The sequence below is a fragment of the Temnothorax americanus genome, unplaced genomic scaffold, assembly GCF_048541705.1.
Source record: "Temnothorax americanus isolate GAGA-0224 unplaced genomic scaffold, ASM4854170v1 Scaffold9, whole genome shotgun sequence".
Lineage (NCBI taxonomy): Eukaryota > Metazoa > Arthropoda > Insecta > Hymenoptera > Formicidae > Temnothorax > Temnothorax americanus.
In genome coordinates, this window is record NW_027509812.1 from 1,989,956 (window position 1) to 2,016,823 (window position 26,868).

At 42.4% G+C, this 26,868-nt stretch overlaps 2 protein-coding genes across 5 annotated transcripts in view; one reads left to right on the forward strand and one right to left on the reverse strand.

Moving 5' to 3' along the window:
* Nompa (no mechanoreceptor potential A) overlaps positions 1–26,868 on the reverse strand; it is a 243,128-nt gene that overhangs the window by 47,558 nt on the left and 168,702 nt on the right. Inside the window, exon 5 of the mRNA XM_077425292.1 lies at positions 21,320–21,610. The gene's annotated coding sequence lies outside the window, so the exon portion shown is untranslated. The remainder of the gene's footprint in view (positions 1–21,319; positions 21,611–26,868) is intronic.
* LOC143908034 (multiple PDZ domain protein) overlaps positions 1–26,868 on the forward strand; it is a 91,973-nt gene that overhangs the window by 29,699 nt on the left and 35,406 nt on the right. For 3 of the 4 annotated variants that reach the window (XM_077425268.1, XM_077425270.1, XM_077425269.1), the window contains exons 6-17: positions 12,555–12,697; positions 13,696–14,039; positions 19,117–19,251; positions 19,804–19,962; positions 22,138–22,314; positions 22,473–22,698; positions 22,893–23,194; positions 23,511–23,735; positions 23,814–23,987; positions 24,117–24,278; positions 24,347–24,589; positions 24,695–24,925. In XM_077425268.1, coding sequence (XP_077281394.1) covers positions 12,555–12,697; positions 13,696–14,039; positions 19,117–19,251; positions 19,804–19,962; positions 22,138–22,314; positions 22,473–22,698; positions 22,893–23,194; positions 23,511–23,735; positions 23,814–23,987; positions 24,117–24,278; positions 24,347–24,589; positions 24,695–24,925 — 2,521 coding nt within the window. Of the gene's footprint in view, positions 1–9,962; positions 10,221–12,554; positions 12,698–13,695; positions 14,040–19,116; positions 19,252–19,803; positions 19,963–22,137; positions 22,315–22,472; positions 22,699–22,892; positions 23,195–23,510; positions 23,736–23,813; positions 23,988–24,116; positions 24,279–24,346; positions 24,590–24,694; positions 24,926–26,868 lie in introns of those variants that run through there. The other variant, XM_077425271.1, reaches the window with a different exon arrangement.

The following is a 26,868-nucleotide window of genomic DNA, read 5'->3' on the forward strand; positions in this document are numbered from 1 at the left end:
TCAAGCGTAGAATCATTCACGCTACATTCATATTTATATGTAAATGAGACTCGCAAGAGACGTGACGATGCAAGGTAATCGGCGTACGATTTAGAACTGGGATCGACGCGACGGTCTCACGTCGCAGCCGACACGGCACTTAAGTACTGTGTCACCGCCGCACAGCGTCTCGTGATTCTCGCGCGCATACGCCTCCCCATCTTTGCATTGATTACTCCATTGTGGTTCGTTAATGACGTCAGGTTGCTGCAACAACAATAACCTGCGGCACGAAGCGATTCGCTCAACGTCGGCGATTAATTCCGACGGAATTGATGGCATAGCGATAATGGTCGAACGTAGGCGCAATACAGAGAGAAAGGGGGAGGGGGGGGAAGGAGATTGATACAGAGATAGATACATGGGTAGAGAACGAGAGAGTGAGAGAGAGAGAGAGAGAGTTAGAGGGAGAAATGGTCGTGACGCAGCCGCGATGGGAATACGAGATGTAACGATATCTCGTTTATCTCGATATTTCCGGCGCGAGTAATCCCGTCGCGCTCGAATGTATGCTCGAAAAGGCGAGAACCCCGACCCCGGGAGGGTGGATTTCCCGGCGGAGAAACGTCCCCCCTCGTGAAAAGTTGCCCGCGCTTTATCGTCCCCGCGGCTACGTGCCAGGAGTAAAGCGTATGTGCGCAGTTTTTCCCCGCGTATATACATATACGTTTCGCACGGAGACAGAAGGAAACGGCAAAAAGCGGAAACGGGTGGGCAGAAAGTGCAGGAGATGGCTCGTTACGCGCTTCCACCATGCGTTTCGCGGTTTTGCTCACAACATCGACACAATGTACGTACGTATACTGCATGCATACGCGCCGAGTGCCGGCACTCGTGCTTGCTGAAGGCGTGCGTGCGGAACGATGACGGATCGGTTGTCCGGAATATCGAGCGATCGCTCGATGAAGCGCGTCCGTCATACACGACGTCGTATATGCCCCAATCGGCGTCGGTCCGGCGATAAAAAAGAGAGAGCGACATTAGATTAGATATCCCGCCGAGATGCCGTTTAAATAGCGCGACATGCGTTGTACGCTCGCGCGACATCAACATTTTCCCTCCGCAATAACAGAGCCTGTGGTAATATCGATCCTCTCGCATTTGCCAGGCGATATAAATTACGTACGCGAGACACGAATATGATTCTTATTACGCTATTTTTCATGGCTCGTTGTGTCACCTTTCTTTACAACGCCAATGGCGTCCAAAATCGCTACGAGAATATTTCGAAACATTGTTTTAAATTTACTAAAATGATTATACTGCTTTTACCGAGCTAGAATAAAAGATAAAATTATTCTTCTAAGGTCTTGGATTAATGTAGAAAACATGTTTTTAGAAAACAACGACAATGGCTATCGATAAAAAAAAAACAAGAATCACAATCTTTTTGCCTTAATATGCGATTTTATGTTATGTTTCGCATTATATTTAGAATTAATTAAAATAGAATTATTTTTTCCGATATTTTTTCATATATTAATCGAAGGGGTGTGTATAGAAATAATTACGAATTTTTAACGTATCGTAATTGTGCGAATTGCAAAATTCCTGATCCGAATCGTGGCTTACTCTAGCATTCGTTACATATGCGCGAATAGAACTAGGAAATTGTTTTTGCTTCACTGTAATGGTGTTGTAACCGCTACATTTATGTGCATTTTCGGAAGGCCGTCTGTTGAAATTTATGCGCCGAATAAATTTTATACACCATACCCTTTCGCTCGTTCGCTCGTTCGCTTTTTAGCACAATGATGCGCACACGTGTTTGTTACGAATACTCTGTATCGAATTTAATACCTCATCGCGTATTTATGAAAATGGCACGCACTACGGGCGACGCATAATACAGCGATTTGTTTGATTTTAATTAATGAGTTGACATCCGTTCGAACTTGCGGCAGGATCCACAAATTGCATCTGACACGAAATTATTTCGCACAAGTGCGCAACGACGGCGATGTTAAGTGATAATTTTGTCTGATCAATTGCTGTTGAAGATAGTAAACCCATAGATATGTTTTTTAATCGATTATTATAAGCAAAATTCTTTTTTAATATAAATGTTATATCAATTAATTCAGATATAAACTTATAAAATCGCAATTACTCATTAAAAATTTCGCATGGAAATTTGTGAAATTATAATGTGCATCCCCGTACATCGTTTAAATCCAACGCCTGGTTGCGCGTTGAATAATGTAACCGTAAAAAGATTAACGGGGAATTATTATTATAATATAATAAGACACGTATTATATATTCCGACAGAATTATATGGCAGAAATCTAAAAAAAATTATTCGAGCTTCTATCTAGTCAGTGTAGGATCTCTTTGAATTTTTTATAAATTTGTAGAACAAACGCACACAGAACCGTATAATGTTATACGCGGACTTTTTAATTTTCCGTTCGCTGAAACGACGGAGCGAGGAGCGGCATTTTCCAAGTAAATGTTTGGAGAAATTTTAATATTGTTTTATATAATATATTTGGCTCGCTTTTTTTGCAAGGGTCGTACCGCCCGATATGAAACAGCGATTCCGATGCATCGGGGCAGAAATTGCGGAGAACGTATACTGCGGCGCGCTGACCATGTTATTTTACAGTCAGTTGTTATTTCATTTGGAAAATGAGAATCGCACATCTCCATTTTCTAATAATAACGATCCGTAATAATTTTCTGACGATCGCGCTGTTTATTCTCGCGTACGCGCGTAACGGTGAGTTGTTGACCGACCAACCGACCGCGCATGAATATTCCTATAAGTAGCTGAATTGTGCTCGTCGGAAAATCTGTACCCTCCGCATAAATTATATAGCGCGGTCGCGGTGAGTCGTTCACTGCTCCCGAAATATAAAATATTCAGCTTTGATATGGAAACGCGTTATCGCCATAACGTCATCGCGCGATTCGATTCCGTTTCCTGCTTTAATCAGCGCGATAAATCTAATACGCTTCGACCGTTAATCCGTTCCAAGTCACATAAATAAATGGCACCATACCGTTTATAATACAAATATATTTATATAATTTTTTATCTCGTGAAAATGTTACGTTTGTAATATAATAATAATAACTGCAAACAATGTAGTCTCACAAAAAAATTTGTCAGAAAAATTTCCAGAACTTTTGGCGATTGCAAAATTGGCTTTTTGTACAATTACGTACAAAAGCTATTGATATATAAATTTGTCATAGTATTTTGTTATGCAAAAGGTTTTGCTGAGAAGCGAATAGCGATGTTGAATTAAAAATATAATTGCTCGATCTCTCGCCTGATGAATTCAAATAATAAAACGACCGAAAAATTGGGATTCTTTCGAGATATATCAATTGGAGAATGTAACGTGACGCGCCAGGGAAGATCGTCATTGATAAATGCTTGTTTGCTCCAGATATTGACACGCTATTGGCAATACGCCCATTGCCGGACGCACCACTTTTCGATCTCGTCACACGCCGGATTTTTATGTTCAATCGGGCGCTTTTTGCGCCGATGTTTTTTATCGCGCAAAATTGTTTTATCAATCACATTTTAAGCCTTAGTTTCATTTGAAGAGATTAATGTTGAAAGTATTGGAAATCGATCCGCCCCATCATATCTCTCTATTATACTTTTCAATTTTGTATTTGTGCGCGTGTAATTGTTTATTTTTAATCAACCTCAGCAGCGATCCACAAAAGTTTTCAATGCTCATTTTTTCATAAATTGGCATTTATTAAACGTTATAACGTCGTCTCGACCATTTTCTTTCGGCAAGTTATTGAAAATGTAGCAAGTAAATTTGCTTAGTTGATTAATTAACTTAACGTTTAACGTAGAAACTTACTTTTGTCTTGACATTTACGGTAAGGAGAGATTGACTTTAAATTTCCCAAAGAATTTATTATTAAAACTTTATCGGGAAAAATTAGAAAATTTCCTCTAAAAACGAATATACAAAAGCAAGCAAGAATGAAAGCAAGCGTTGAACTTGGAGAGAAAAAGCTTCTTTTATGATTCTCACTCTCAAAGTGAGAAAGACAAAGATTATAAGCGCCGTGTCACATAACTCGAGGTCTGCTTGAAATGGATGAGGAGGCACTTTCGTAGATTGAGGACAGTTTGGAGTGGAGCAGCAAAATAAACGTTGGAGTACGCGGTGTCACTTCAAATCGCAATAAATGATGGATCGCTCTAGTCCAGGATATTGGCGCGCCCAGGAAGAGCTTGAGGGGCGCATTATTCTTGCCGTAATCTCGACCGCATCCTCTCGCGATGCCGCGCGCTCGCAACGCGGGTAATTTACGCGGCACAACTACTGTCCTTTTTTTTTTTCCTCTTCGGCTTCGCGCGCGGCATTTAAGCGCGAACGGAATTCAAATGATATAGGTCACCGTATCGTATGCTCTCCAGTGCGCCTCTATGCCTCCGGATTACTCGCCGGAGTCTCGCCCGTTTTGTTTCAGAACGCACGGCGCGGCTTTTAATTAGATTAATTAGATTAATTGCACCTGTGCGCGCGCGTTTATCCGACTTCTCGTCGACTTCCGCAAACGCATTTCTGTTATTTTTTTTTCAACTTCCCTTTTGTTTTGAAGTGCTGCCAGCGCGGCGGTTTTGTTTAATTAATTGTTTTTTTCCTTGCTTCGTCATGTATGCGCGTGATAAATGCGTTTGCTTATGCAAGTGGTTAGTTACTCGCGGGCATTTCTTTTTTTTTTGTTTATTTGTTTAGAAAATCTGTTACAGATATTTTACCCGCATTCGTTAAAAGCGAAACAAAAGAAATAAAAAGAGGCATTAATATCGTGACGGAATAAAATCAGAATGTGACAGCTTGTCGCTCCATCGCTCGAAACTTCTGCAATTTATTAAATTGAACATCGATTAATCTAAATGAGTCGATCGTCTCTCACTCGACGCTTTATACAGTGAATTACAGAGATTAGACGAAGTACCTTCGTCAAGTAACGCTGCTCGGAGTTTTGATCGTGTCGGATAATATCGCAACGACAATATATGTACGTTAAAGGCCGCATAGAATACAGAGAGAGGTATATACCGAGTAACCCGAACCCATAATGAGATAATGCTCTTGATGTACGTAATAGTTTCACGCGTATGAGAGGAGATTTTGAATAGCCAAGTAGACGCTAATGAGAGAGTACGACGCGTTTAATCGAGTTGTCACGTTCCCGGAAATTCAGATCTTAATTAGAGTTCGCTATCGTTTTCTGATGATCGAGGATCCTGCCCGAAACAATGCATGACTTGGCAGCGGGTTAATTTATCTGGCTGCAAGACAGTAGCGTATACCGATGCTTCCAGCGTTCTCCAGTTACTCGAGTTAGAATTTACTTATCTCAGTCAGCGCGAGTTAATAGAACTTGAGTTAATACAACTTCATCGGGTATCGGGGATGAGGAGCGTCTGTATATCTATTATGGACTTTCCGATTAACCGATGTCCTGCTGCGGTAAGTGCGAAATTATTCGATCGTGTCCGGATCGGGGTATCTGCGTGGGTAAGGCGAAGTCGATCGTATTTTTAGTTGCTATTTTTAGTACGCACTTGCGCCTGGTAAGTAGCGCAGAACGTTAGATTATTTTTAATTCTGGGAAGCAGTTTTGAGTGATTTCAGCGTCGAGGTTGTGGTTTGTCGCTAATAGAATTGCGAAATATTTGTTGTGAATTTATTTAGCAAAGCACTTGTCGCGTATTGAACGATTTTTAGAGTTCTGTACGGAATAATTTTACGCTTATTCTGCAATTTTTATCTTTTCCAATGGCTTGACAATTCTCGACTAGATTTTTTTTTCGAGGTAAAAGTATGACGCGCTGTGTGTGTGCAGCTGTTTAATATTCGACAATTTTTGCTAATTTTCGGAAGTTTTGCATGCTGAAGACTTTGCTATACATTTTCTCGGATTCGACCTTGTCGAATCGCTGTGACCTGCTATCGTGCGTTCGTTTCACTTACAGCGACGGCTTCCAACGGCACGAAACTTTTTCGAGGTCGCAGAAAAAAGAGGGAAAGGAAGATTAACCTAGTGACTGGACCGATACTGTGTAAGCCCTATGCGTCAATCCACCAAAAATCGTCGGCTTATCCACCCTGGCTTACCTACTAATTCGGAGTACAACTTGTCAGTGAGAGAAAAAGAATGGGAATTCTTCGGTGGTTTCTCCCGTGTATCTGTGTTTCATCAGAGAATTCCGTGAAATATTGAGTCGCTTATCGGATATCGCAAATATATCGGCTACATCGATAGTTTGTTCTGGCATTGGCAAAAGTACAATAGTATATGAGCAACAAATGTAGCGCATAAACCAGATACACGTAACGTTGTTTTTTCCGAAAGGTCGACTTTTCATTCACGCAGCTTGAGTAGTTGAGTAGACGTGCGATTCACTTTTTCGGAAAAAACAATTTTGCATACATGTCGATCAATCATCTTCAGATTATGTGCTTTGTTTGTCACATCGTCATCTCTCGCATCGCCATCTCTTCCTACGTCGCTCTGTCGATCTAACGTGGTTATCGCAGAAGGGAACGTTTCCTCGGCGTGAAAAATAAGCGGAAGAGGAGCGTCTGCGTGACACGAAACCGGGTCGGATCGAATTCGAAGCAGATCCACTGTATTTAATCTGAAATACAATATCGCGAGTGCGACAGAAAGATTTTTCACAGAGATACGCGAACACCCTCGTTTGCGAGGCGCTGTCGGCGGATTGTTATAAGGGCGTATATACGCACACACGTCGTACGATACTCCGGCGCGGTGAGAAATTGCTGTATTTGACTTGCAAACGGGAATCCCGGTTTCGCCTTAAGCCTCGGGATACGGACGTTTATATAATCTTGATGATACGTTCTAAAAGTTTCAGCGAAGTATCCCAGGCAAGCGGTGTCTGAATCCGCCGGGGAGGAGACACTTCTCTCGCTAGCACTACTGAAAACAATGGGGGCGGAAGTTTTCTGCCTCCGCTGTTCCTAAGTGACGAGGGACGCTATATGGTAGGACAACATTCTCAAATCGATAAGTGCGCGTCACGATATATATATATATATATATATATATATATATATATATATGTATATATATACCTATATATATATACGGCTAAAACGAAAAACGAATCACGAGGATTTCCTTTGTGCATAACATTCGTTAATTATAGGTACTTTCTATTTCTATGTACTTGGCATCGAATTTTCACGAAGCAGTTTCGATTTCTTCCATCTCATTATCCGGTACGTCGTGTATTGTGAACATAAAGAATATGCGATTTTATTTTCTACGCGTATCATACGTTCGTGCGTAGCACATGTATTTTAGAAGAATGTTACTGATATTTGTTATATTACATCACGTTAAGAGATTATTAATTAAATTTCAAATGAGTGTTATTACTTTTGTCCAGTGTTGCATCACGGTAATCCGTCAGTGTTTCTTAACTAAATTGCTCGACTGTATTTACGGTATTGTAGAGCTTAATTACTCGCCAAACACAATCCGGCCCGTTCCGTTTTCACGTTTACAGTCCAGCTGCATTCTGCAATTAGCGATGGTCACCAGGCTGATAACATTTGTGAGATCCAAATCAAATCAAAACGCGTTCGGCTTTGAAGCGTTTGAATACCTCATAAACGGTATAATCATGGTTGTTTTCGAAATGATCGCCCGACGAGATTGATTAACTTTTCGGAGAGGCGGACAACGTTTAAATCGAGGCCAGTCTAACGATTGTCAGCTCTTGGTGCAATGCCGGTTTGAATATATTTCAGATTATCTTTGCGTTCTACACGTGCACGGCTATGTGCACGCTCCATTTTCAATAGACAGAGATAGTATCGATCAAGCGCTTTGCAAGCGCTTGCAAGCAGATCAGGCGGACTAAAGAATAAATAACTCGCGATGTGCCGGCATCACTAACTGCAATCAGTGCTGAGTCGAATCACAAAACAAGAATCGTTTTACCCTTCCCAAGGGCCAGTCGAATAATGAAGTGGCACAAAAAGTTCCTCTATAACGGAAAAAAAAAGACCTTTTCCGCTTAATGAAAACATTCATGCACCCTATATGCGCGCGATCATTGAAAGAAGATAAAAGATAACGAGGGAGTTTTCTTTCCACCCGTGCAGCTGTTGTTTGTCAGTACTATTTACGTGAAGCATAAATTACGTCCCTAGAGCTAGTTACGTAATTATCTTGTAGCACTTGCAGTTCCCGCAGAATTTACGTCGGCGATTTTGCATAATGGCCGCGTTTCATACAAAGTGTGAGCCTGAGCTGTTCTCTAGCAGTTTGGAAATTCGGCGAAAATTTTAGTGTGCCAGTCAGTCGTGTAACTATATCGCAGTATGGAAACAATAGGGTAGTTATAGATGTCTTGCGTTTGCGTCGCGCATCGGATCTCGAATTTTTCCCCGAACCTGATCGGAATACGGCATAGAATTTGGGCGAACGATTCGTCCAGAAAGACGTCTTTGTTGTATACAACGTTTGCGTAATTTCGTGAGAGAAAGAACGAAGAAAGACAAAAGAAGAGGAACTCGTTTGAGAGCTAAGAAGTACAGCTCTTTACATTTCATGTCAGTGTTTCGACGTTACTTCGGTTTACGACTCGGGTATAGAAAAGCGCCAGAAACGTGCGACAAACAAAGGAAGAAGCCGCGAGAGAAGCGAATCGTGTGCAGAGTCGCGTTTCTCTCTCTTCTTTTTTTTTTTTTGCGACAGTATATCCAGTTGCTCGCTCCTCGTATATGCTAAAAGACGGCTTTGAAACTCCGCCCCTTGCCGGCGGTGGTCGCCGCCAGTGTTTTCCTACGTCGACGGGATGCCGCACGGTCCACCCTCTCGCGACCCTTACACGCTATCCACCCTCGTATATACTTTGAAGCGCGCCGGGTGCGCTGCGGAAGTAATCTGAGAGCTCGGTATACACACGGCCTCCGTGCAGGATACGCCTCATTCATAATTTACAGGGCGCTGGAATACTAGCGCGAGAGAGGGTATACCGCCGTTCCTATACGCGTTTCTGCGCCTTAGTCCACTCGCATATCCACCGCTATTCCCTGCATTTCACTCGATTGGTCTTATATATTTCGCTCTTATTTTATATCTCGCGCGTTGCGAGCAATATTTTTATCAGAGTCATTATTAGGGTCTCACGATGACCTTTTGTCTACCTTTCTTTCGAGTTTTTTTAAGTGCAAAGCGCGATACATATTCACTAGTTGCCGTTTTTACGCGTGATTCGTGTTTTCGCGCTTCTATCTCTTTAATATCTTCATATTCCAACGAGTTTTTATGCACGTTATGATGCTGGTATCTTTATTTTACGAATTTTACACGTTTTGCTCTCATACCGCGCAGCGGGGATGTTTCCATCGTTGTTATCATTATTACTTTATTCTTCGGATATTTATTACTGCGCAATTCCTACAGATATCGATCTACATTTTATTCCTGTAGCAGTTTTAAATTTTGTTTTATTTGTGTATACGATTGCTCTTTGTTGAGTTCTTTTTGTACAGTTTTGAAGTACATTTCTCCCTTAAATTTTTTTTTGTAACTATAAACCCAGAAGCGATTTAACTCCAATTCCTTTCTGGAATATACCAATACAGTTCTTGGCTTATATTTTTACGAATCAAGAATATTGTTTTATGCTATATATGTGTGAAAAGAACGTTCCATTATATTGTTTCATAATACGTAATATACAAGATGAGTAGCAAAGTGATTAATATATATATATATATATATATATATATATATATATGAGGGATAGAATATGAAATGAATATAATACATTTGACATCCCAAGTGTTAAGTTCTTTGATTCGGGATAATCTCCTAAGAACCTTTGTTTTTGTTCTCGAGAATGTGGTTTTGTTCGCCGATGACGCAGCACCGTAAGATCCGTCATGTCATTGCGGATACGTTCTTGTCGGAGGTGGCTATTCGATCCGCAGGAAACCGAGACGTAGATTACCGTGACCGAACTGACCGGTCAGTATCATTAGCGACAGCGCAGGCATCGAAATTCGGTTTGACGGAAATTGGATAACGTGGCCACCATCGTGCGATTAAATGCCGGATCGTGGTGTGTAGCTTTGCGTGCTATGCGCTATGCCAAATGTCGCGGAGAATGCTCCACTCGATAAACGATGGCGACGTGGAAACAGGTAACGGACATAATGATGCTTCCGTTAGCGTTATTATCATGAGAGATCCGCAATTTCGTCGATTCCTGAGATTCTTGCTACGCGAAATATCCTCGTTATTTTTCAGATAGTTTTTTCATCATTTACGGTGTAAATAATAATATTGTGAGGTGAAATGTTAATTTATTAATAATTTTATTTTAACACTTTTATTTCAATAGATGTAAAAACATCGAAAGCAATTTAAGCAATTTTTGGTTCGAGTGCGGTCAACTGTTTTGTCACCTGACACGGTTTACTTGAGGAATTTTATATTTATCTTGTCAACACGAGAGACTGGAAAATAAAACGTTTTGCTATTTCCGTGTAAGACTACGTGCATCGGTCGGAGGATCCGTGAATTTCAACTTTAAGGCAGCCATTGCAAGAGATAGAATTCTCGCGCGTTTGCGCCTCTAAAATTAAATTGGACAGGTTCTTTTTATTTTCCATCCGAGCGTTGCCTCCTAGTCAGACAGCTATCGCGCTTCTTATTTCGGCCTCTGGTATCCGTGACATGGAAGAAAAGGCGTTCTCGTGCGCTTTATAAAGCTCGATCCAAGCAGGTTTTAATTACGGCAAAGTTACGAGACGGCGCGGCGCGCTCTCTTTGCGAGCGAACGGTTACTTCGTTGCCCGTCTAAGACCGTCCGCGTCGTGGAGAAATTTAATTAGTCAGATATCGGGTCTCGCCGCTTGTCAAAAGTCCCTTATCGGCCTGTCCCCGTGATTCCCCGTCCCTTCGCTCGCCGTATTGTCGTTCGGATTCGGATTTCTCGACAGATTGCGGACACCCGTACGACCGACCGGCTTGTTCCACTTGAAGTGATATCGATAACCTGGCGGCCACGAAACGACGGGAACCACTTTCGGCACGAAATATCTCGGCATTACGGCAATCTGTTGTATCCCTTGTTGTACCCATTTTCCTTGAATGGACAACTGTATCACATATACAAATGGAATCTCAATCCCTTTCGAACCTCTCGAGTACAACACAAGTATCTTTCATAATACGGATGATTCGATGAGGACCGAATCCGCAGCGTCCGATCTCCTTATCTACCATCTACGTTCATTCTAATCTTATTCTCTATAATATAAGATGTAAATCGCATTTTCGAAAAGGAAACTGCAAGGAGTTAGGAGCTGCATGATAAATCAAGTTAGCATCAAACGAATCATCCGATTACGTCACGGAAATTTTCGCGCGATGCGAGACGTTGATGATTTTGTGAAAAATTTAATCGCCGCAGTCGGGAGAGGAACTGCAAAGGACTTCGCAGTACATTACATCATATCGGCGCATCATCTTCTCCTGTGGGCCTATGCTGTAACTCTTAACGACAGTTTTGTTATCGTTATATTTGCGTTGCGCAGATATTATATATGGTATAAAAGAGCTGCGCACCGAGAATATAACGATAACGAAACTGTCGTTAAGAATTACAGAATAAGCCCACTGTACGCGACAACTAGTCTCGTGCGGTGCCGGTGCGGCGGTGTTACAAGTACGATAATCTGTGCTCGGTATGTAAATACACGAGATAACGGAATAAAATTCTAGGTATCTCCTGTGCGCAGCTTCCCGTCCGTGGTATCGCTCGCGAGGGGCTCCGAGATTTCTATTTAATATCAGCCGTACATAAATCGGGATTGGAAGTTTAACGGCGCGTCCGCATCGTTAAGAAGTCTTAAAACGAGCGTGAACTAATTACATCGCGATCGCTGCGATAAGGCAAACGGCAGGGAGATTACGAGCGCGTCGAAGTTTCGTAACGGACCTCCTCTCTCTCTCTCTCTCTCTCTCTCTCTCTCTCTCTCTCTCTCTCTCTCTCTCTCTCTCTCTCTCTCTCTCTCTCTCTCTCTCTCTCTCCTCTCCTTTCCGGAGCGGATAAAAATCGCAGCGATCTGATAATCGTGCGGTTGACGACCACCTTTCTCCCCCGTGAAACAATCTAATTGTAACGGGTCCGAGCGAGCCGCGTGTATTTGCATAGCGGGTATTCATATCGCGTTATTAGATAAGTTGATTATTGATCGTCTCATGATTATTTAGCTGACCCGATTCGAAATGCATAAAGCGAACGTTCGCGCGCACGAACGACCGGAAATGTCAATGGCAAACAATATTGCCCCCACGTAATGCGCGCGCCATTTCGTCGCCTGTCGCCTGAATGCAAAATTCACTATTCACTCAGCAGTCTGTTTTATTTGTCTTGATACTCATCTTCACGACAATCGAGTATCGTTACTAGTTTTGCGTTTTTCATCTCATCGTACAACACATACCGAATTAAAGCATTTTTGTTTCAGCGACGGTCGTCTGTTAGAGGGAGATCAAATATTGGCGATCGATGGGCAGCCCTTAGACTCCAACATCTCCCATGAGCAGGCGATCTCGATTCTTCAGAAGGCCCGTGGTCTGGTTGAGCTAGTCGTAGCAAGAAGCGCCCAAGGTAATTACAACCCGCGGAATCCGCTTGCACTGGGAAATGAGATCCTTCGCGTTCGATTTGCATATAAAGAAGGTGATATCGCGTAACACGATTGTTGTAACCTCGAGTGTAATAGATTAATTTCAAGGATATTTAGATAATCCGTAACAACATCGTTTGCATTTGGATTCCGTAAATTTGTTTCTCTTCATCAAGGCACAACCTCGTCCTTGTAATTTCGCAATTTGCACGAAAGTAACGAACGTTGCCTCTTGCATGTAACAAGAACGACACTAGTCCAGGACTATTATAATACGCCCTCGGCGATGCAACATTGTCCATGGCAGCATAAATGTTTATTTTCGTTGAATATCTCGCGTGAAGAGTTAAATTAGTTTCGTTAACTTTTTTCTGGCCCGGTTGTTGCATATGGAATAGCAAACTCGTGCTGGATTGTCCATGCGTGTACACGGTGCGAATAACGCAGTTGCTTCGTGAAAATAACGCTTTTCATCGATGTTAACTTTTATTACTTTATCCAATCGAATTTCATAAATATGTTAACAATTTCGCAAAGTTGATCGAAACTTGTCATTCAACATATTAATTCTTTCAGCGTTAGTCTCGCTTATTTTCTTATTCATTAAGTTCTGGAAATTTATGTGCTGAAACCAAAACTTCCATAAAAAAGTTGATAGCAGAAACTTGTCGATTAGACTTCTAGGAGTTCTTCGCCCATTTAATAAATTATCTCGAGTCATTTCATGCCCGAGAAAAATATGGTGACTCTAAAATCTACATAGTTTTTTATTCAATATTTTATTTACGTTTTCTGGTTGGTACTTGAACATTTTTCGGAAAGAGAGTAAATCTTTATATAGTAACTTTTAAGTAACTTTTCTGAGAAGCTGCAGTTTAGCAGTTACCATTACTCCTCATTGGAGTGCCGCCGACGCGAGTGACGTCGTGCTCGAAATGGTTAAATAACGGACGGAACGGTCTGTACTTGCTATTGACAGACGTTGGGAGCTCTTTGCCAACGGATGAATTGTCCGGTGGTTCGAGTTCGACAGCGGCCGCAGGAGCAGCGTCGTCCATCGTCGGCGGCGGCGGCGGTGCCGTTGCTGGGAACAACCAGACAAGCTCCGACAAGGATCAATCGGTGTCAGCATCGTCCACCGTCGTTACACCGGGACCGACTCCGAAGTCAAGCCAACCGACCAGCACCACTTCGGCCGCGACACCGACGCCCACGAATACGCCAACACCTACGCCGACCCCGACACCGGTACCTGGAGGCCTCGTTATCGAAAGGAGCCCCTCCGCCGTCAGCGACGCCTCCAAGAGTGGCTCTGACATGGTGGTGAGTCGCCGCTCTTTTTTTTTCCTCTTCTCCTCTCCAACCTTAACCCGCGTTCCTCAGGACGCCTTTTTTTTTTTTTTTTAGAGAGCTTCGTATGACGCGTTGTTTATAATGCCATAATTAGCGGCTATCTTATAGATCTGTAACTTTACAGCATTGACGATACGTGCCAGCGTTGCTGATCGATCATCAGTTGCGTACTCAACGTTCGTTTAATCAAAAATTTAATCGAAGATTTTTCAGACGTCTCAGAGTACAGTAAACTAAAGTAGAAGTTATAAACAAAAAAGAAAATTCTCGTCCACCAGCCATTTCTCATTTATAATCAACGCTGGTATACAATTATATATACTGATATCTTTTTGCGTGATCATTTTTCATTTCAATGGTGCTTTTTTCTTTTGTTTTTTCTCCTCTTTTCGCTCGATCGAAAGCTACCCGGATCTTTTCTCTCGGTAGTGACTATATTGTGCTGAATAATTCCCCACGTAAAAGGATGTTCTTCATTGGCTCTTAATAAGCGCGCTCCTCTCTCGACAGCCTTCTTCTTTTATCGTGCAGCTCATAGCCGGGCTTTCAGGCCCGAGATCGTCTTATGCGGACAAACTCCCGCGTCTTCCTCTCTCCCTCGAACTCGAGGGGGCTTCATCCCGAAAGAAATATTTGCGTCGGAGCCGCTCGAGTGGTGCCGATAAAATCCCGATCGATAGCCCCAGCATAATTGCCCTCATTTGGACACCCTTCCACAGCACATTCCTCCATTTTTATCCTTTTCCTGCCTTCTGTCGCGATAATAGGAACACCGGCTACGACAGAAATAGAATTATTGGTACAGCCTCGCCAGCATCTTGCCGATAATATTTATCTTGTATCTGCGATGTCGGATGTCGCGGACATTGAGGAGTATTTTTCGGCGAAATGTTGTTATTAATTTTGTGCCGTATTTAAGAGAGAATACTCTTTCTATTCGCGGGTTTCCCGTTTCCTCCAGTGGTAGAAATTTAACTGGAGACCCTAATGGATATATGTATATCGCTGTAGAGAGAGACTCTTAACTTTTCCTGACATCCAATAATTTTATTAACGAAAATATTATTTATTTTAGCTGATAAGCGATATTTTTAACGGTACGGTAAAAATATTATTTATATTTACGTTATTAATGTACGTTGCTGCACTATATATAAATTATTACGAGTAATTAAAGTAATATATTAGCGTGTTATTGCGAGCGTACTTACTGAATATATTTCAAAAAGTAATTTTAAATAGTTATATGCGCAGTTTTTATTCGAGAGTTTTCGATTGGCCGCCTGAACGTTCGCCGTAGCCATTTTTCTTGATTCCTCGACATTCGATATATCTGAATCGAGTCGTTTTCTTTTTTTTTTCAATCGTAGATAAATTGGGCGCCTGTTCGCTCTTCCCCGCTTCTGCCCTCCTCCTACCTCCACCTGTCTTCGGGCGCGATAATAGGAACAAGCGGCGGCGGACGGCTGCGACGGAAATAGAATTATCGGTAAAGAGTTTTGCTGACGCCCTCCGGGGCAATGCCGGCTCTCTCTCTCTCTCTCTATCTATCTCTCACTGCGGGCAAAGTTTGCGTGATCTTCAAAATTTATCGTCCATTACCGGCGAGATACCGTAGAATCGTTTATCCCCGCGGCGATGCTATTTCGATGGAACATTTAATCGTAACAAATTGACACTTCCCGAGCTCGTATTAGATCTATGATCCCACGTGCTCTTCCTGCGCTTTCAGTTTCAGCATTGCCCCGTAATCAATTTTATCCGACGAAAGTGGAACGGTTTTTACGAATTAACGCTTTTTCACCGCTGCTCAAAGTTTACACACGGTACGTCGGGCAGTTCGTGAGAGCGCCCGTTATATATAAAAAGAAGTAACGAGAATTTAATTGGAATTTAGTGCAAATCAAAGTTTCGGACATTGAAATCGAGTACAGCTCAGTATTAATCGTTGTTTGATTCTGCCTTATGAAGGAAAATCGCGACAATTACAGAAAATACATTGATAGGATTTACGATAGCGATTTCTAATATTTATTAGTTCGTAAAAGACACATAAAAAATTTATAATTAAGACTTGCAATCGAGTGGCTTATGTCATTAGTGAAGAGAGAATCGTGAATATCAAAGATTTACTGTTTATTTATGTCAGAAAGTTCTGAAAGCATTCGTTCGCGCATATCTGTCTGTACATTTATTTTCCTATTGCCATTAAGCAAATGTCATACTCGATTGACGGGAGGTCGATGATTTTCTCATGACATTGAGATAAGAATAGAATTACGAATGAGGACTTCCGGCGTTGGCAATAGAACTCGACGTGATCAATTGTACAAACTTTATTATCGATTACATTATAGCGCGCTACCGAGGTATTATTTAATACGGTATATTTTTCCAGTCTTTTCCAATTCCTGGTACAGGAGATATTATAAATTGTTTTGTAATACCTTTAATGTTTTATCAATCACTTTATCGATTCCAATAACAAAGTTGTCTTGTACATCATTAATAGTTACGTTTAACGTGTAATTTAAGCTAGAAATGTGTGAAACTTTTGTATCTTATTAGTTCATCAATCTTGTATTTTTATGAAATATCCTTATTATATTCTAAAAATATGTATGTCTATGAGATAAAGAAGAATATATATAATATATCTGACTCTCCACATTTTAAAATTATACGGAATAATATTTTTATTAAATATCTTCGTCACACAGAGAGAGAGAGCCTAAAACTATATTTAATATTTAGAATAAGAGAAAATATCCACCTACTTTAAAATTATACGGAATAAACAGAGAGGAAATCGCGGTAACTGTTCTAAATTGGTTAAAGTACGAAATATTATTGTGCAGTTAATATTGTCTCTTTCAAAAGAATGGAAAGACTGACATCGTAATACATTCAGCATTAACCGCGATTGATTAGCGGTTTCTTCTTCTGCATTTGTAACAAGGAAAAGTACTCTCGTCGCTACGTCAGAAACGGAGCTTCCAACGGAGCTTTACTACTTATCCCAAAACTAATTTCGGTCCGCGAGGAAACGATTATCGGATATACGAAGTTCGGAGAGTATCCTGCCAGCAGGTCTTTAACGATCCTGACGCGACTCGAGTCCGGAGCGTCTCGCCCGAACGAGTTTCCAGCTTCGCGATCCGGTAAACGCACGCGTCCGGCCGCGTGTGTTTAATCTTTCATCGGTGTAGGAGTACGCGCCCATTGCACGTGTACACACACACAACGCGCGCGGACACGCCACGGGCACGCGTTTGCACGACACCCGCAATGTAAATCACTCCCGGCCTTGTCCCTCTGTCTCTCCGTTTCTCGACCTGGCTTTCGTTCCGGTCCGCGAGTGCGCCGGAAGCTGTGGGATCCGAGGGAACATCCCGCGGTTGCGTCGCCTCGCCGCCGCTCTCTCGCAGCTCCATATGGCGCGCGGCGGTCCTTGTTTGCATGAGGCCAATTACCGGATCATAAAAAATTCATCGCGATTCGCGTTTTAACGAACCAACAACTTCGCGTTCTCCTCCTTAATCTGAACGACAACTGGGTGCAACCGCCGCATCGGTAAAAATGCTTCAATTAAATCCGTCCAATTGTCTGATTGAAACGCAATCGAGCCGGCAAATTTCAAAACTTTTCTTCCGATTGTAACCCACTTGCGACTCTGTCTCTTCTGAGCGTCCGGAAATGAAAGGATTATCTCGCACAGTAAACAGGGAGGGAGAGAGGGCAATATCGCGCTTCGAATTGAGTGCTTTATCAAGGAAAGCAGAGATTCTGGCAATTAAATTTCATTAACTTTTTTTTTTACAATATCGCAATACCCACGGGATACTCACGGAGGTAAACGATGAAAAATTGATATCGAAAATCTTGGCTGCAATTCCCCGGAAATTACGGGCCATTGTATAAGCGCGCCTGTAAGAGCTATCGGAAATCGGAACGTTAATATTAAACAGCTCGTTAATTGTAGCCGCGTGGACGATAACGAAGCAAACTCTGGAAAACCAATCAAATTTAATGATCTAATATGTTACGGGCAGAGATTAATACGTCGCTTCTGCTTGTTATTTTATTGATTTTAGGCAGAATGCAAGTAGTAGTGTATTGGTTTTACAATTTACTCATTATATTTATGTGGTTACTCGAAAACGTTAATTGCTCCATTTATTATAATTATTCTAAATCTGTTTTTATTCTAATTATGTTTAGCAATTTTTTACCTCTTGTAATTATAGTTCCAATAATTTTTAAACTAAGAAATATAACCATAAAGATCGTAATATTTCGAAAAGTTTCAAAGTATTTTTACACGTGAAGAAATATCGTCTTAGCCATACGTCAGCATTTTGCAGCTGACGTGAGATATCGACGTGACAAACCGAATCTTTCATCGTTACTGAAAATCCCCAAGTAACCTTGTTCGTTTCGTTTAATTCGTTAACGTATGCCACGGTGGAGCAGATGCTATGCGCTATCATTCCTCTTATTTCCCGCCATCTTACTTTGTTCTCCTTAACCCAGTCTTTATCCAATATGAGCTGTCGTTGGAAGATTTTCTTTTTATATATTTATAAAGTTAAAAACGCGTAGAAAGGGTATAGGATACCCGCAAAAAATATATTTACGGAGAAATGACTCCGAAGTTATATTAGGGAATTTATTTGTATTTCGCGCGCTGTTAAAAGTAACACCTTAACAAGGATAAAATCTTGCCGCAACGTGATAACTAAATCCCAAACAAATCAGATTGAGTATAAGAGACGATCATACTTCTAAGGTGATATTAAACCATTCAAAGTTAAAATTAAGAAGTAGGGAAAGAAAAAATTTATATTTTTCGCAATTTTTTCCGTCAACAAATTCGTTGTTTAATAATTCATCGCAATAAAAATTTTATGAAAATGTGGTATTTTTTCGGAGTTTGATTTACGTCACCCGAATTCATTCGGGGGGGAGGAGGTGGTCGATAATATTATTAAAGTTTCGTAACGAAGGGCGGGAGTTTAAGATGCTTTCGTGTTCTTTTTGCTCGCAGTTGAATACGGAATGGGCTCAAGTTGAAGTGATAAATCTCATCAACGATGGCAGCGGTCTTGGATTCGGCATTATCGGCGGACGTAGCACCGGCGTCGTCGTCAAAACCATTCTTCCAGGAGGCGTTGCCGATCGCGTAAGTAAATCGAAAACTAATAATTCCCTCCCATTGGAAGCTTCTAAATTCTTTGTAGAAGCAAAATAGTTTCAAAGATATTTTTAGCGACATTTACGACATAATAATTGTCCGTAATTTGTGCGTAAAGTTTCCGTACGTGTGTTATTATCAGTATGAGTTATATATCGCTTTCTCGATAATTCGTTATATTACTTTTATCGTAGACCTGACTCTTAACAAGTAAATCTCGTCGTTAATCATAGGTTTAACTTTTGATAAGTTGCCCACTACTAATCATACGGCCGCGTCGCGTGCACTCTTATTCTTTTCCCTCGAACTTTCGCGCTTTATTATAACTCGCACGCGGGAGGTCTGTAACGCGCACACGATACAGAGTACCTATCGGCGATCGATCGGAGTTTTGCATCAAACGTGCACGATCCCGAGCTGCTTGAAAACGGACGAGGAAATGAGAAGCGCGGTGGCGAGAATGATCCGGAACGTCAACGTTTGCCCTCCGGACAACAGCCGCGGAAATTAAACGCTTCTCCTCGCATTGTTTGCCCGCAGGATAATCGACTCCAGAGCGGGGACCACATATTGCAGATCGGCGATGTCAATCTCCGTGGGATGGGAAGCGAACAAGTTGCCGCGGTTTTACGACAATCCGGCACCCACGTGCGACTGGTCGTCGCGCGACCTGTGGAGCCAACTTCTCCGGATTATCAGGTATCTTCACTTCCGCAATTTCGCGTTTGCGATCGCGATTAATTACGGGCGATATCGCTTTGCCCTTTATTTGTTCCGAGCACTCGAGAGGTCAAGTGTTGCGGGATAGCTTCAATAATCCGTCGATTACATTGTCTCTAATGAGCTTCTCTTGTTTGCTACCTTTCTTCTTGAACATTCGGAAATACAAGTAACCAGAATATATTGAAACCTGATAAAATTATAATTGAAAATGTAGACTTGCTTTATTTAATTTTTATCTATCCTGTTTTTCTTTGAGAAGAAGATAACACATTTCTTGTTGTATTTTGCGCGCACGAAATCCAATAGATAGTATTTCCTTTCTGACTCCAGCGGCGTGCAATTACTATTTGCTGGTAACTTCTACGTAATACATTTTTAAAACAAGCTGCAACTCTCTTTCCGTAAGAATTGCGTAAGAAGCGAGGAACATTATCCTCGGATAATGTTTAAAATTCGGTCCATTTGTTTGGCTGCACAAATTAGAACGCGAAGCATGTCTGCGTTCCGCAAAGGTACATATTTAAAGTAGCCGAGTTAGGTGCGCGATGTGAGCCATTAGATTCCGATGCGAGGGCTTAGGATGTGTCCGTCGGGTTTGAAGATTGATGGTACGGGGTACGGCCCGCGCGTACATCATTGTCGGGGCTTCCTTATTGACTATCGCGAGCGGGATTTCAGGCCGGAGCTTCACGCACGAAATTCCACTGCGAGCCATTAGAACGATACATTACATTTGATCTGACGACGCGCAACGCGATCGATATCGCCGGATAACCGCGTCCACGAATATCCCGCAATTTTCGCTGAAGTTCTCGGGAACGGTGGGTGTTGGCCGCGAAGAAGAGCGCGCGATTCGCGAAGCAATTATACAGGGTCGCGGTGGTCGAGGACCGACTGTAATTCGGGGATTATGAATAGTGCATGAGGTATTTCACGAGGTGACGGGGTTCTATTATAGAGCAGAACGGACTCCGGAATTTCTCATACGCTCGAAATCGCGGAAGATGGAAATTACTTCGCATCGGGATTAAAGTTGAGGATCCCAGCGACAGCAGCCGCCGGCGAGCCGAGTTTATCTTTCGCTATATATACAAATGAGTTGTTCATCGTGTTTCAGCGAGGAGTCGCGTAAATAACGGTCGCGTTATAGCGAAATAGCCAAATGACTTCACGGCCTTTAATAAATTAACTTTCGGACATTGTTGTCCGGCTTATGTAATAATGCAACGTGTAACGTGGGCACGGCTCACGGAAATAAAGTATCTTCATTATTCGGTGGGGTCAAGTGAATGCAAAAAAAAAGAGAGAAAGAAAGAAAAACGTGGAAGCGTACTTAGCTTTTCTGCAACGTTCCGAAATGATTTTTCCTGGTTTTCCCTCGTAGGCCTTCAATTTTTATCGCGTTTGATCGATATTTGTATTCCAGCTCCGCGTATAATTCCGGCTGTCGTTCCTCGCGCGCATGGCGACCTGGCTCTGCCACGGAACAGGAATCCTTCCGTTGAATATTTTTTTCCGAAAGGGTTGTAAATATCACTTGTTGAGAGGCACCGTGAAATTTCCTTGAGACTTGTCACGAGTGTTGCGAATCGAGATAAAATCCATGTGACATAATCTCCGACACCTGTAAAAATAAAAAAGGAAGAACATAAAAAATTATACTTTACGAACCAGTGGCGTGTTTCGAACGTCAGGTCGATCGCACGATCCTTTAATTTTCAATTGACCGTAAAAATCGTCGGAAACGATATATCTTTTTCAGTCCGATAGCAAACATTATCATCTTTTTTATTTATTCTTCTCAATGTGAGGTTTGCTTTTAGTTAAAAAAATAAAATAAATCCAACGGTATGCAGCTCGGCGACCGCGTGCAAGCGCTGGAAGCGCGTAATTGTTATTCCACGCACAATTCGGCGTAACCTTTGCGAGAAATTCTGCGAGGTTCACCGGGAAAGCTGTGGGCGTGGTTAACATTTTTATTTACTCGGATAGATTGAAATTTCCACACGGTTGGAAATTCAAAATTCCGGAAAACACGCCCGTCGCGCGACATAGAAACGCGCGCTCGTTTCTATAAATCCGAGGGTTGGGAAGGACGGAGGCCGTAGGCGATGGAACGCATAAACGTTCTCGTTCCCCGGGTACTTGCAGGCACTCGGAAGTCACGCCCCGATCGTACCAACGAAAATCCTGGGGGACCCGGACGAGCTGGACAGACATCTGGTGCACAGCGTGCCAGAGAGCTACAACATGCGACACGTGCAGAGGGGCGATGCCAGCTATGACAACGGCTACATGTACTCGCAGGAGTCCGACATTGAAATGCACGTGAGTGTCAGCGCCGGAGACGGCGAATCGTATCTCTTTTCGCGTTCACGACGCGCGACCCACTTTGAACTCTCCTTTTCCGCGCGACACGCGGTGTCATATTCTCGTTATCGAAGAACCGCGACACGCGTAAAGGAATGTTTCTCTCCCTTCACAAGGCAAGACCCGGTCTCATCATGGACGTGGTACGCAACCCAATGCCAATTGGAGCGATGCCAGTTATACCGGCGGTGCCACTTCCGGTGCAGCTCCAGGATCTCCCGGTGCTCACCATGGAGCCCCTCGACATTAATTCACTGCCAGAGATGGAGCGTTTCGAGGTCGATCTCACGAAGGACGCTTACGGCCTCGGGATCACTATCGCTGGATATGTTTGCGAAAAAGGTAAGGAAGCCCGGCATCACGAAGATTAATGTCCATCGAGTGTTTTTGACGTTTTAAAAGCATGCCAAAGTAGCTATAAAGAATTGTGCATTCGAGGTATGCGGGCAAGTCGCGATACCGCTGTTTATGCGGACAAAATCGGTCGGATGACACTCTTGGAGAACTGAATGAAAATTTTCGATTCTCTCTTGCAGAGGAACTCTCTGGAATCTTCGTTAAGAGCATTAGCGAGGGTAGCGCGGCCGACTTGAGCAATAAGATCCAGATTAATGACCGAATAGTGGAGGTCGACGGGCACTCCCTGCAGGGCTACACTAATCATGAGGCCGTTGAAGTGTTAAGGCGCACAGGGCAAACGGTGACCCTCTGCTTGGAGCGATATCTTCGTGGACCAAAGTTCGAGCAGCTTCAGCAAGCGATCGCCGCAAGCGAATTGAGATTACCTCAACCGAGTTCACCATCAATAACGAGCCTACCTAGTTTCCCCATGAGCGCGGTACGTTTAATTATAACAATTGATCGTAGGCCATTTAACAAATAAATAAACTTGATTAAAAAAGTGAAATGTATTTTTGCATTAATTAAATATTGCTTTGCCATCATGTGTGTTATAGTTTTATATATTTACTCATATTTAACTCATCATCTGCGTATCGGAAATTTGCTAATTATAAACTTCAAAATTATACATTTTAATTATATTTTCGCGTTACTGGAGTTATTAATTATTGAAATAATTAATATAAAACTTTAATATATTTATATTTGCGCGTTGCCGAAAGCATTGCATCTATATTTGCGTATTTTTCCAGGATGGAGAGACCACCACTGAAATAGAGGCGGAAGGTGAATCCCATACTACCGTGGACAGCGCGGTTCTGCAGGAAGGAGAACGTTTAAGGACGTCTGATGAGCACGACGAGGCGACCAACGTTGAAGCTTTATTGAGCGATCCATCAAGCGAGCTTACGCCTCAAATTCGCGCGGCGATCAAAGCGAAATGGCAGAAAATTGTCGGACCCGATACCGAGATAGTGGTAAGCACCGCAATCTCGTCGTAAAATAAGAGCGAGCAGAGAAAGGATGTCTCTTTCGTTTCTTTTTCGTCCAAATAGGTCGCACAGCTGAAGAAGTTCGCCGAAGGTAGCGGTCTCGGGATTAGCTTAGAGGGGACGGTCGACGTGGAGAACGGTCAGGAAGTAAGGCCTCATCATTATATACGTTCGATCCTGCCGGAGGGCCCCGTCGGACAAAACGGCACCCTGCGCTCCGGTGACGAATTGCTAGAGGTTATCGAATTTCCATATCTTTTTAGCGAAGCTTTAACTCGTATAGTATCCTCCCTTTTAAAGTGCTCGATAAAAATGCTCCACTTTCACGAGCAACGTGTCTGAAATCGATACCGTGCTCTCTTGAAGGTAAACGGCTACCGTTTATTGGGCATCAATCACATGGAAGTGGTTAGCGTGCTGAAAGAGTTGCCTATACACGTTCGCATGGTTTGCGGAAGAAACATCGCCTCGCAAGATCCACTTTGTCCTATCGACACCGCTCAACATCAGGCCGCTTTCCAGACTAGAGTGAGTATACGGAGTGGCCGTGACGTCGCGCTTTAAGAACCAGCGCGAAAATCTATGTTATCTCGTAGAGCATCCTCGGTGGGTCTTTGCAAAACTTGTTGCCCACGATGGATCGCCTTGTGAAAGCAAAGTCGGACGGTTCCTTGGCTTCGACGACGACCACGGCCACGGTGACTGACGCGAGTCTAAATAAAATGAAGTCGCGCTCGTTGGAACCGCTAACCGGTCTGGCGATGTGGAGTTCCGAACCGCAAATTATCGAATTGGTTAAAGGAGAGAGGGGCCTTGGGTTCTCCATTTTGGATTATCAGGTGTGAATCGTCTTTCCGTAGCACGCGTGATTCTTCGCGATCTCGATGAGAATCTGCAGTAACCTGTTCGACCTGTTTTCTTTTCCCGCTCGTCTTCGCTTTTAGGATCCAATGAACCCCAACGAAACTGTGATAGTAATACGATCGCTCGTGCCCGGCGGGGTGGCACAGGTCGACGGGCAGTTAATACCGGGCGATCGGCTTCTGTTTGTGAATGACATCGGATTAGAGAACGCAACATTGGACCAGGCCGTGCAGGCCCTCAAAGGCGCCCCGAAGGGGACCGTTCGCATCGGCGTGGCCAAGCCGCTGCCAATACCAGACAGTATTGTCCAGGTGAGCGATCAGGACGACAGAGCCGAGGCTACGAGAGATAGAGACACCGAGGCGGTAACGGCTTCCTCAATCGTGGATAGTCACAAACAGAGACGGGAATATTTCCGCGAGCGTAGTAAGATTAATGTGACCGAGCAGCCGCCGCATATGGATTTGATCGAGGGCCTGAAGCATCAGCACAACCTCGTTAAATCCGAAAGTTTTTAATTAGGTCACTCTGATCGGACCAGTAGACTCAAGGCTCTTGCCTCTGCTAAATTTCACCGCGGTTCGCGTGTCTTCGAGACGGTCGACGGTGCACAGCCGAAGTAACGCGCAATCGAATCATTCTCGGTTCAGCTAACCGCATTCGATCACTGCGCTTGCAAATCACGAGCGGATTTAATATTTCTCTCGTTGATTAAACAGAACGTAACGTGCGCATCTGAATACATATTTTCTAACGAGATTCCGTCCATAAAAGTGAAGTAACCGTCCTTGCATTTCATACATATATACTAAATACGACATCCATACATTTGTGAATGTCGTCGAATAATACGAGCATGAAACATTGTGTTCCATTTTGTGTATTAGAAATCATAAAAATTTATAAACCTATCAGTCTCTCTATATGTTGTTCTTCTCTTTTTTTATCACGCGCACGCACAAGTTTGTCGTTTGGTGAAATTGGCAGAGTGAACTTTGGAGAAAATAATTTGGCATAATGTTAAAAAATATTTTAATACTTGCCATTTTCGTGCGACTGTTTTACAAGACACCAAAGCATAAATTTAGCACATTTATATGGAATAATAAAAGATTGAATCGTGTTGGTACTTTTAGAGCTATGGTAATCCGCAAAAATGTTTATAAACCTGCATGAACGTAGACCATTTGTGTTAAGTCTGTCGTCATCTCATATTTATAAACCAAGTATATTTTATAGCAGCTACTCTTACGTTACCTTTTTCTTTTTAGATATGCAAATGGTATTTTATATACGCAATGACTGATTTTTTTTAGATTATTTGTACACAGTTTTTTATATTCATTTTTAGCTAATTGCGAATTTGTGCAAAATATTTATGGTTTATTTCAAATACGTTGTTATCGATATTCGTTGTGGGGACAATTTTATCTTGTCAAATTTTTCAAGGCAATGTACATCAATATTCACCCACGGCAATGCACCAGGAAGCGTTCAATGTGCTTTGCATCCCGAACTGTGTTGATTTGTATGTTTCAAAATGATCATTTTGTATTGTATTTTTCGCCATTACCATTAAGTTTTTATTCTGTAATTACGGCATACCGCAAAAGGCGTATTGTCTCGGTAATCAGCATAAAAGACTATTTATCGTACTGTGCGATTGTTGGCAGCTATCTCCCGAATTTTCGCAAGTATTTTATCCATAGGTGCTAATTTGACATGGCAGCGTATTTACTTGCGAAAGAAGCGAGATGAGTAATTGAATAAAAATTAATATACCTTGATTGGGGTAATTAATTAAAAATATATATATAATTTAAGCGTCAATAAAATTTTACGGTATGCATGCACACCAATAGAGTATCATATGTTATTTTATTTTGTTTATCATTGTCCACACCACCCCGTTCTCCATCCATTCCAGTTCTTTATGCGTTCGTCACTTGTGCTTGTTACATCATAATTTAATCGTTTGCTTTTCATTTCAGCTCGTTTACCCGCGCGCTACACTCTTCATTTCTAATAGTATATTTATATTTAACATTGTAATACACCTATATGTAGTTCTTTTGTGCCGCGTTCGTACCGTTGCAACCGGAACATCCATAAAGACGGCCAATAAGAACGGCGAAGCCTAATACTTTACGAGGCGGCCCTTGGCGTTATTCCGGGGCGCGGCCAGGCGTTTTTGAATGATTTATGCGATACCTTCGGACAAGATATACCAGCCGACAGGCAGACCTTTTCTCGC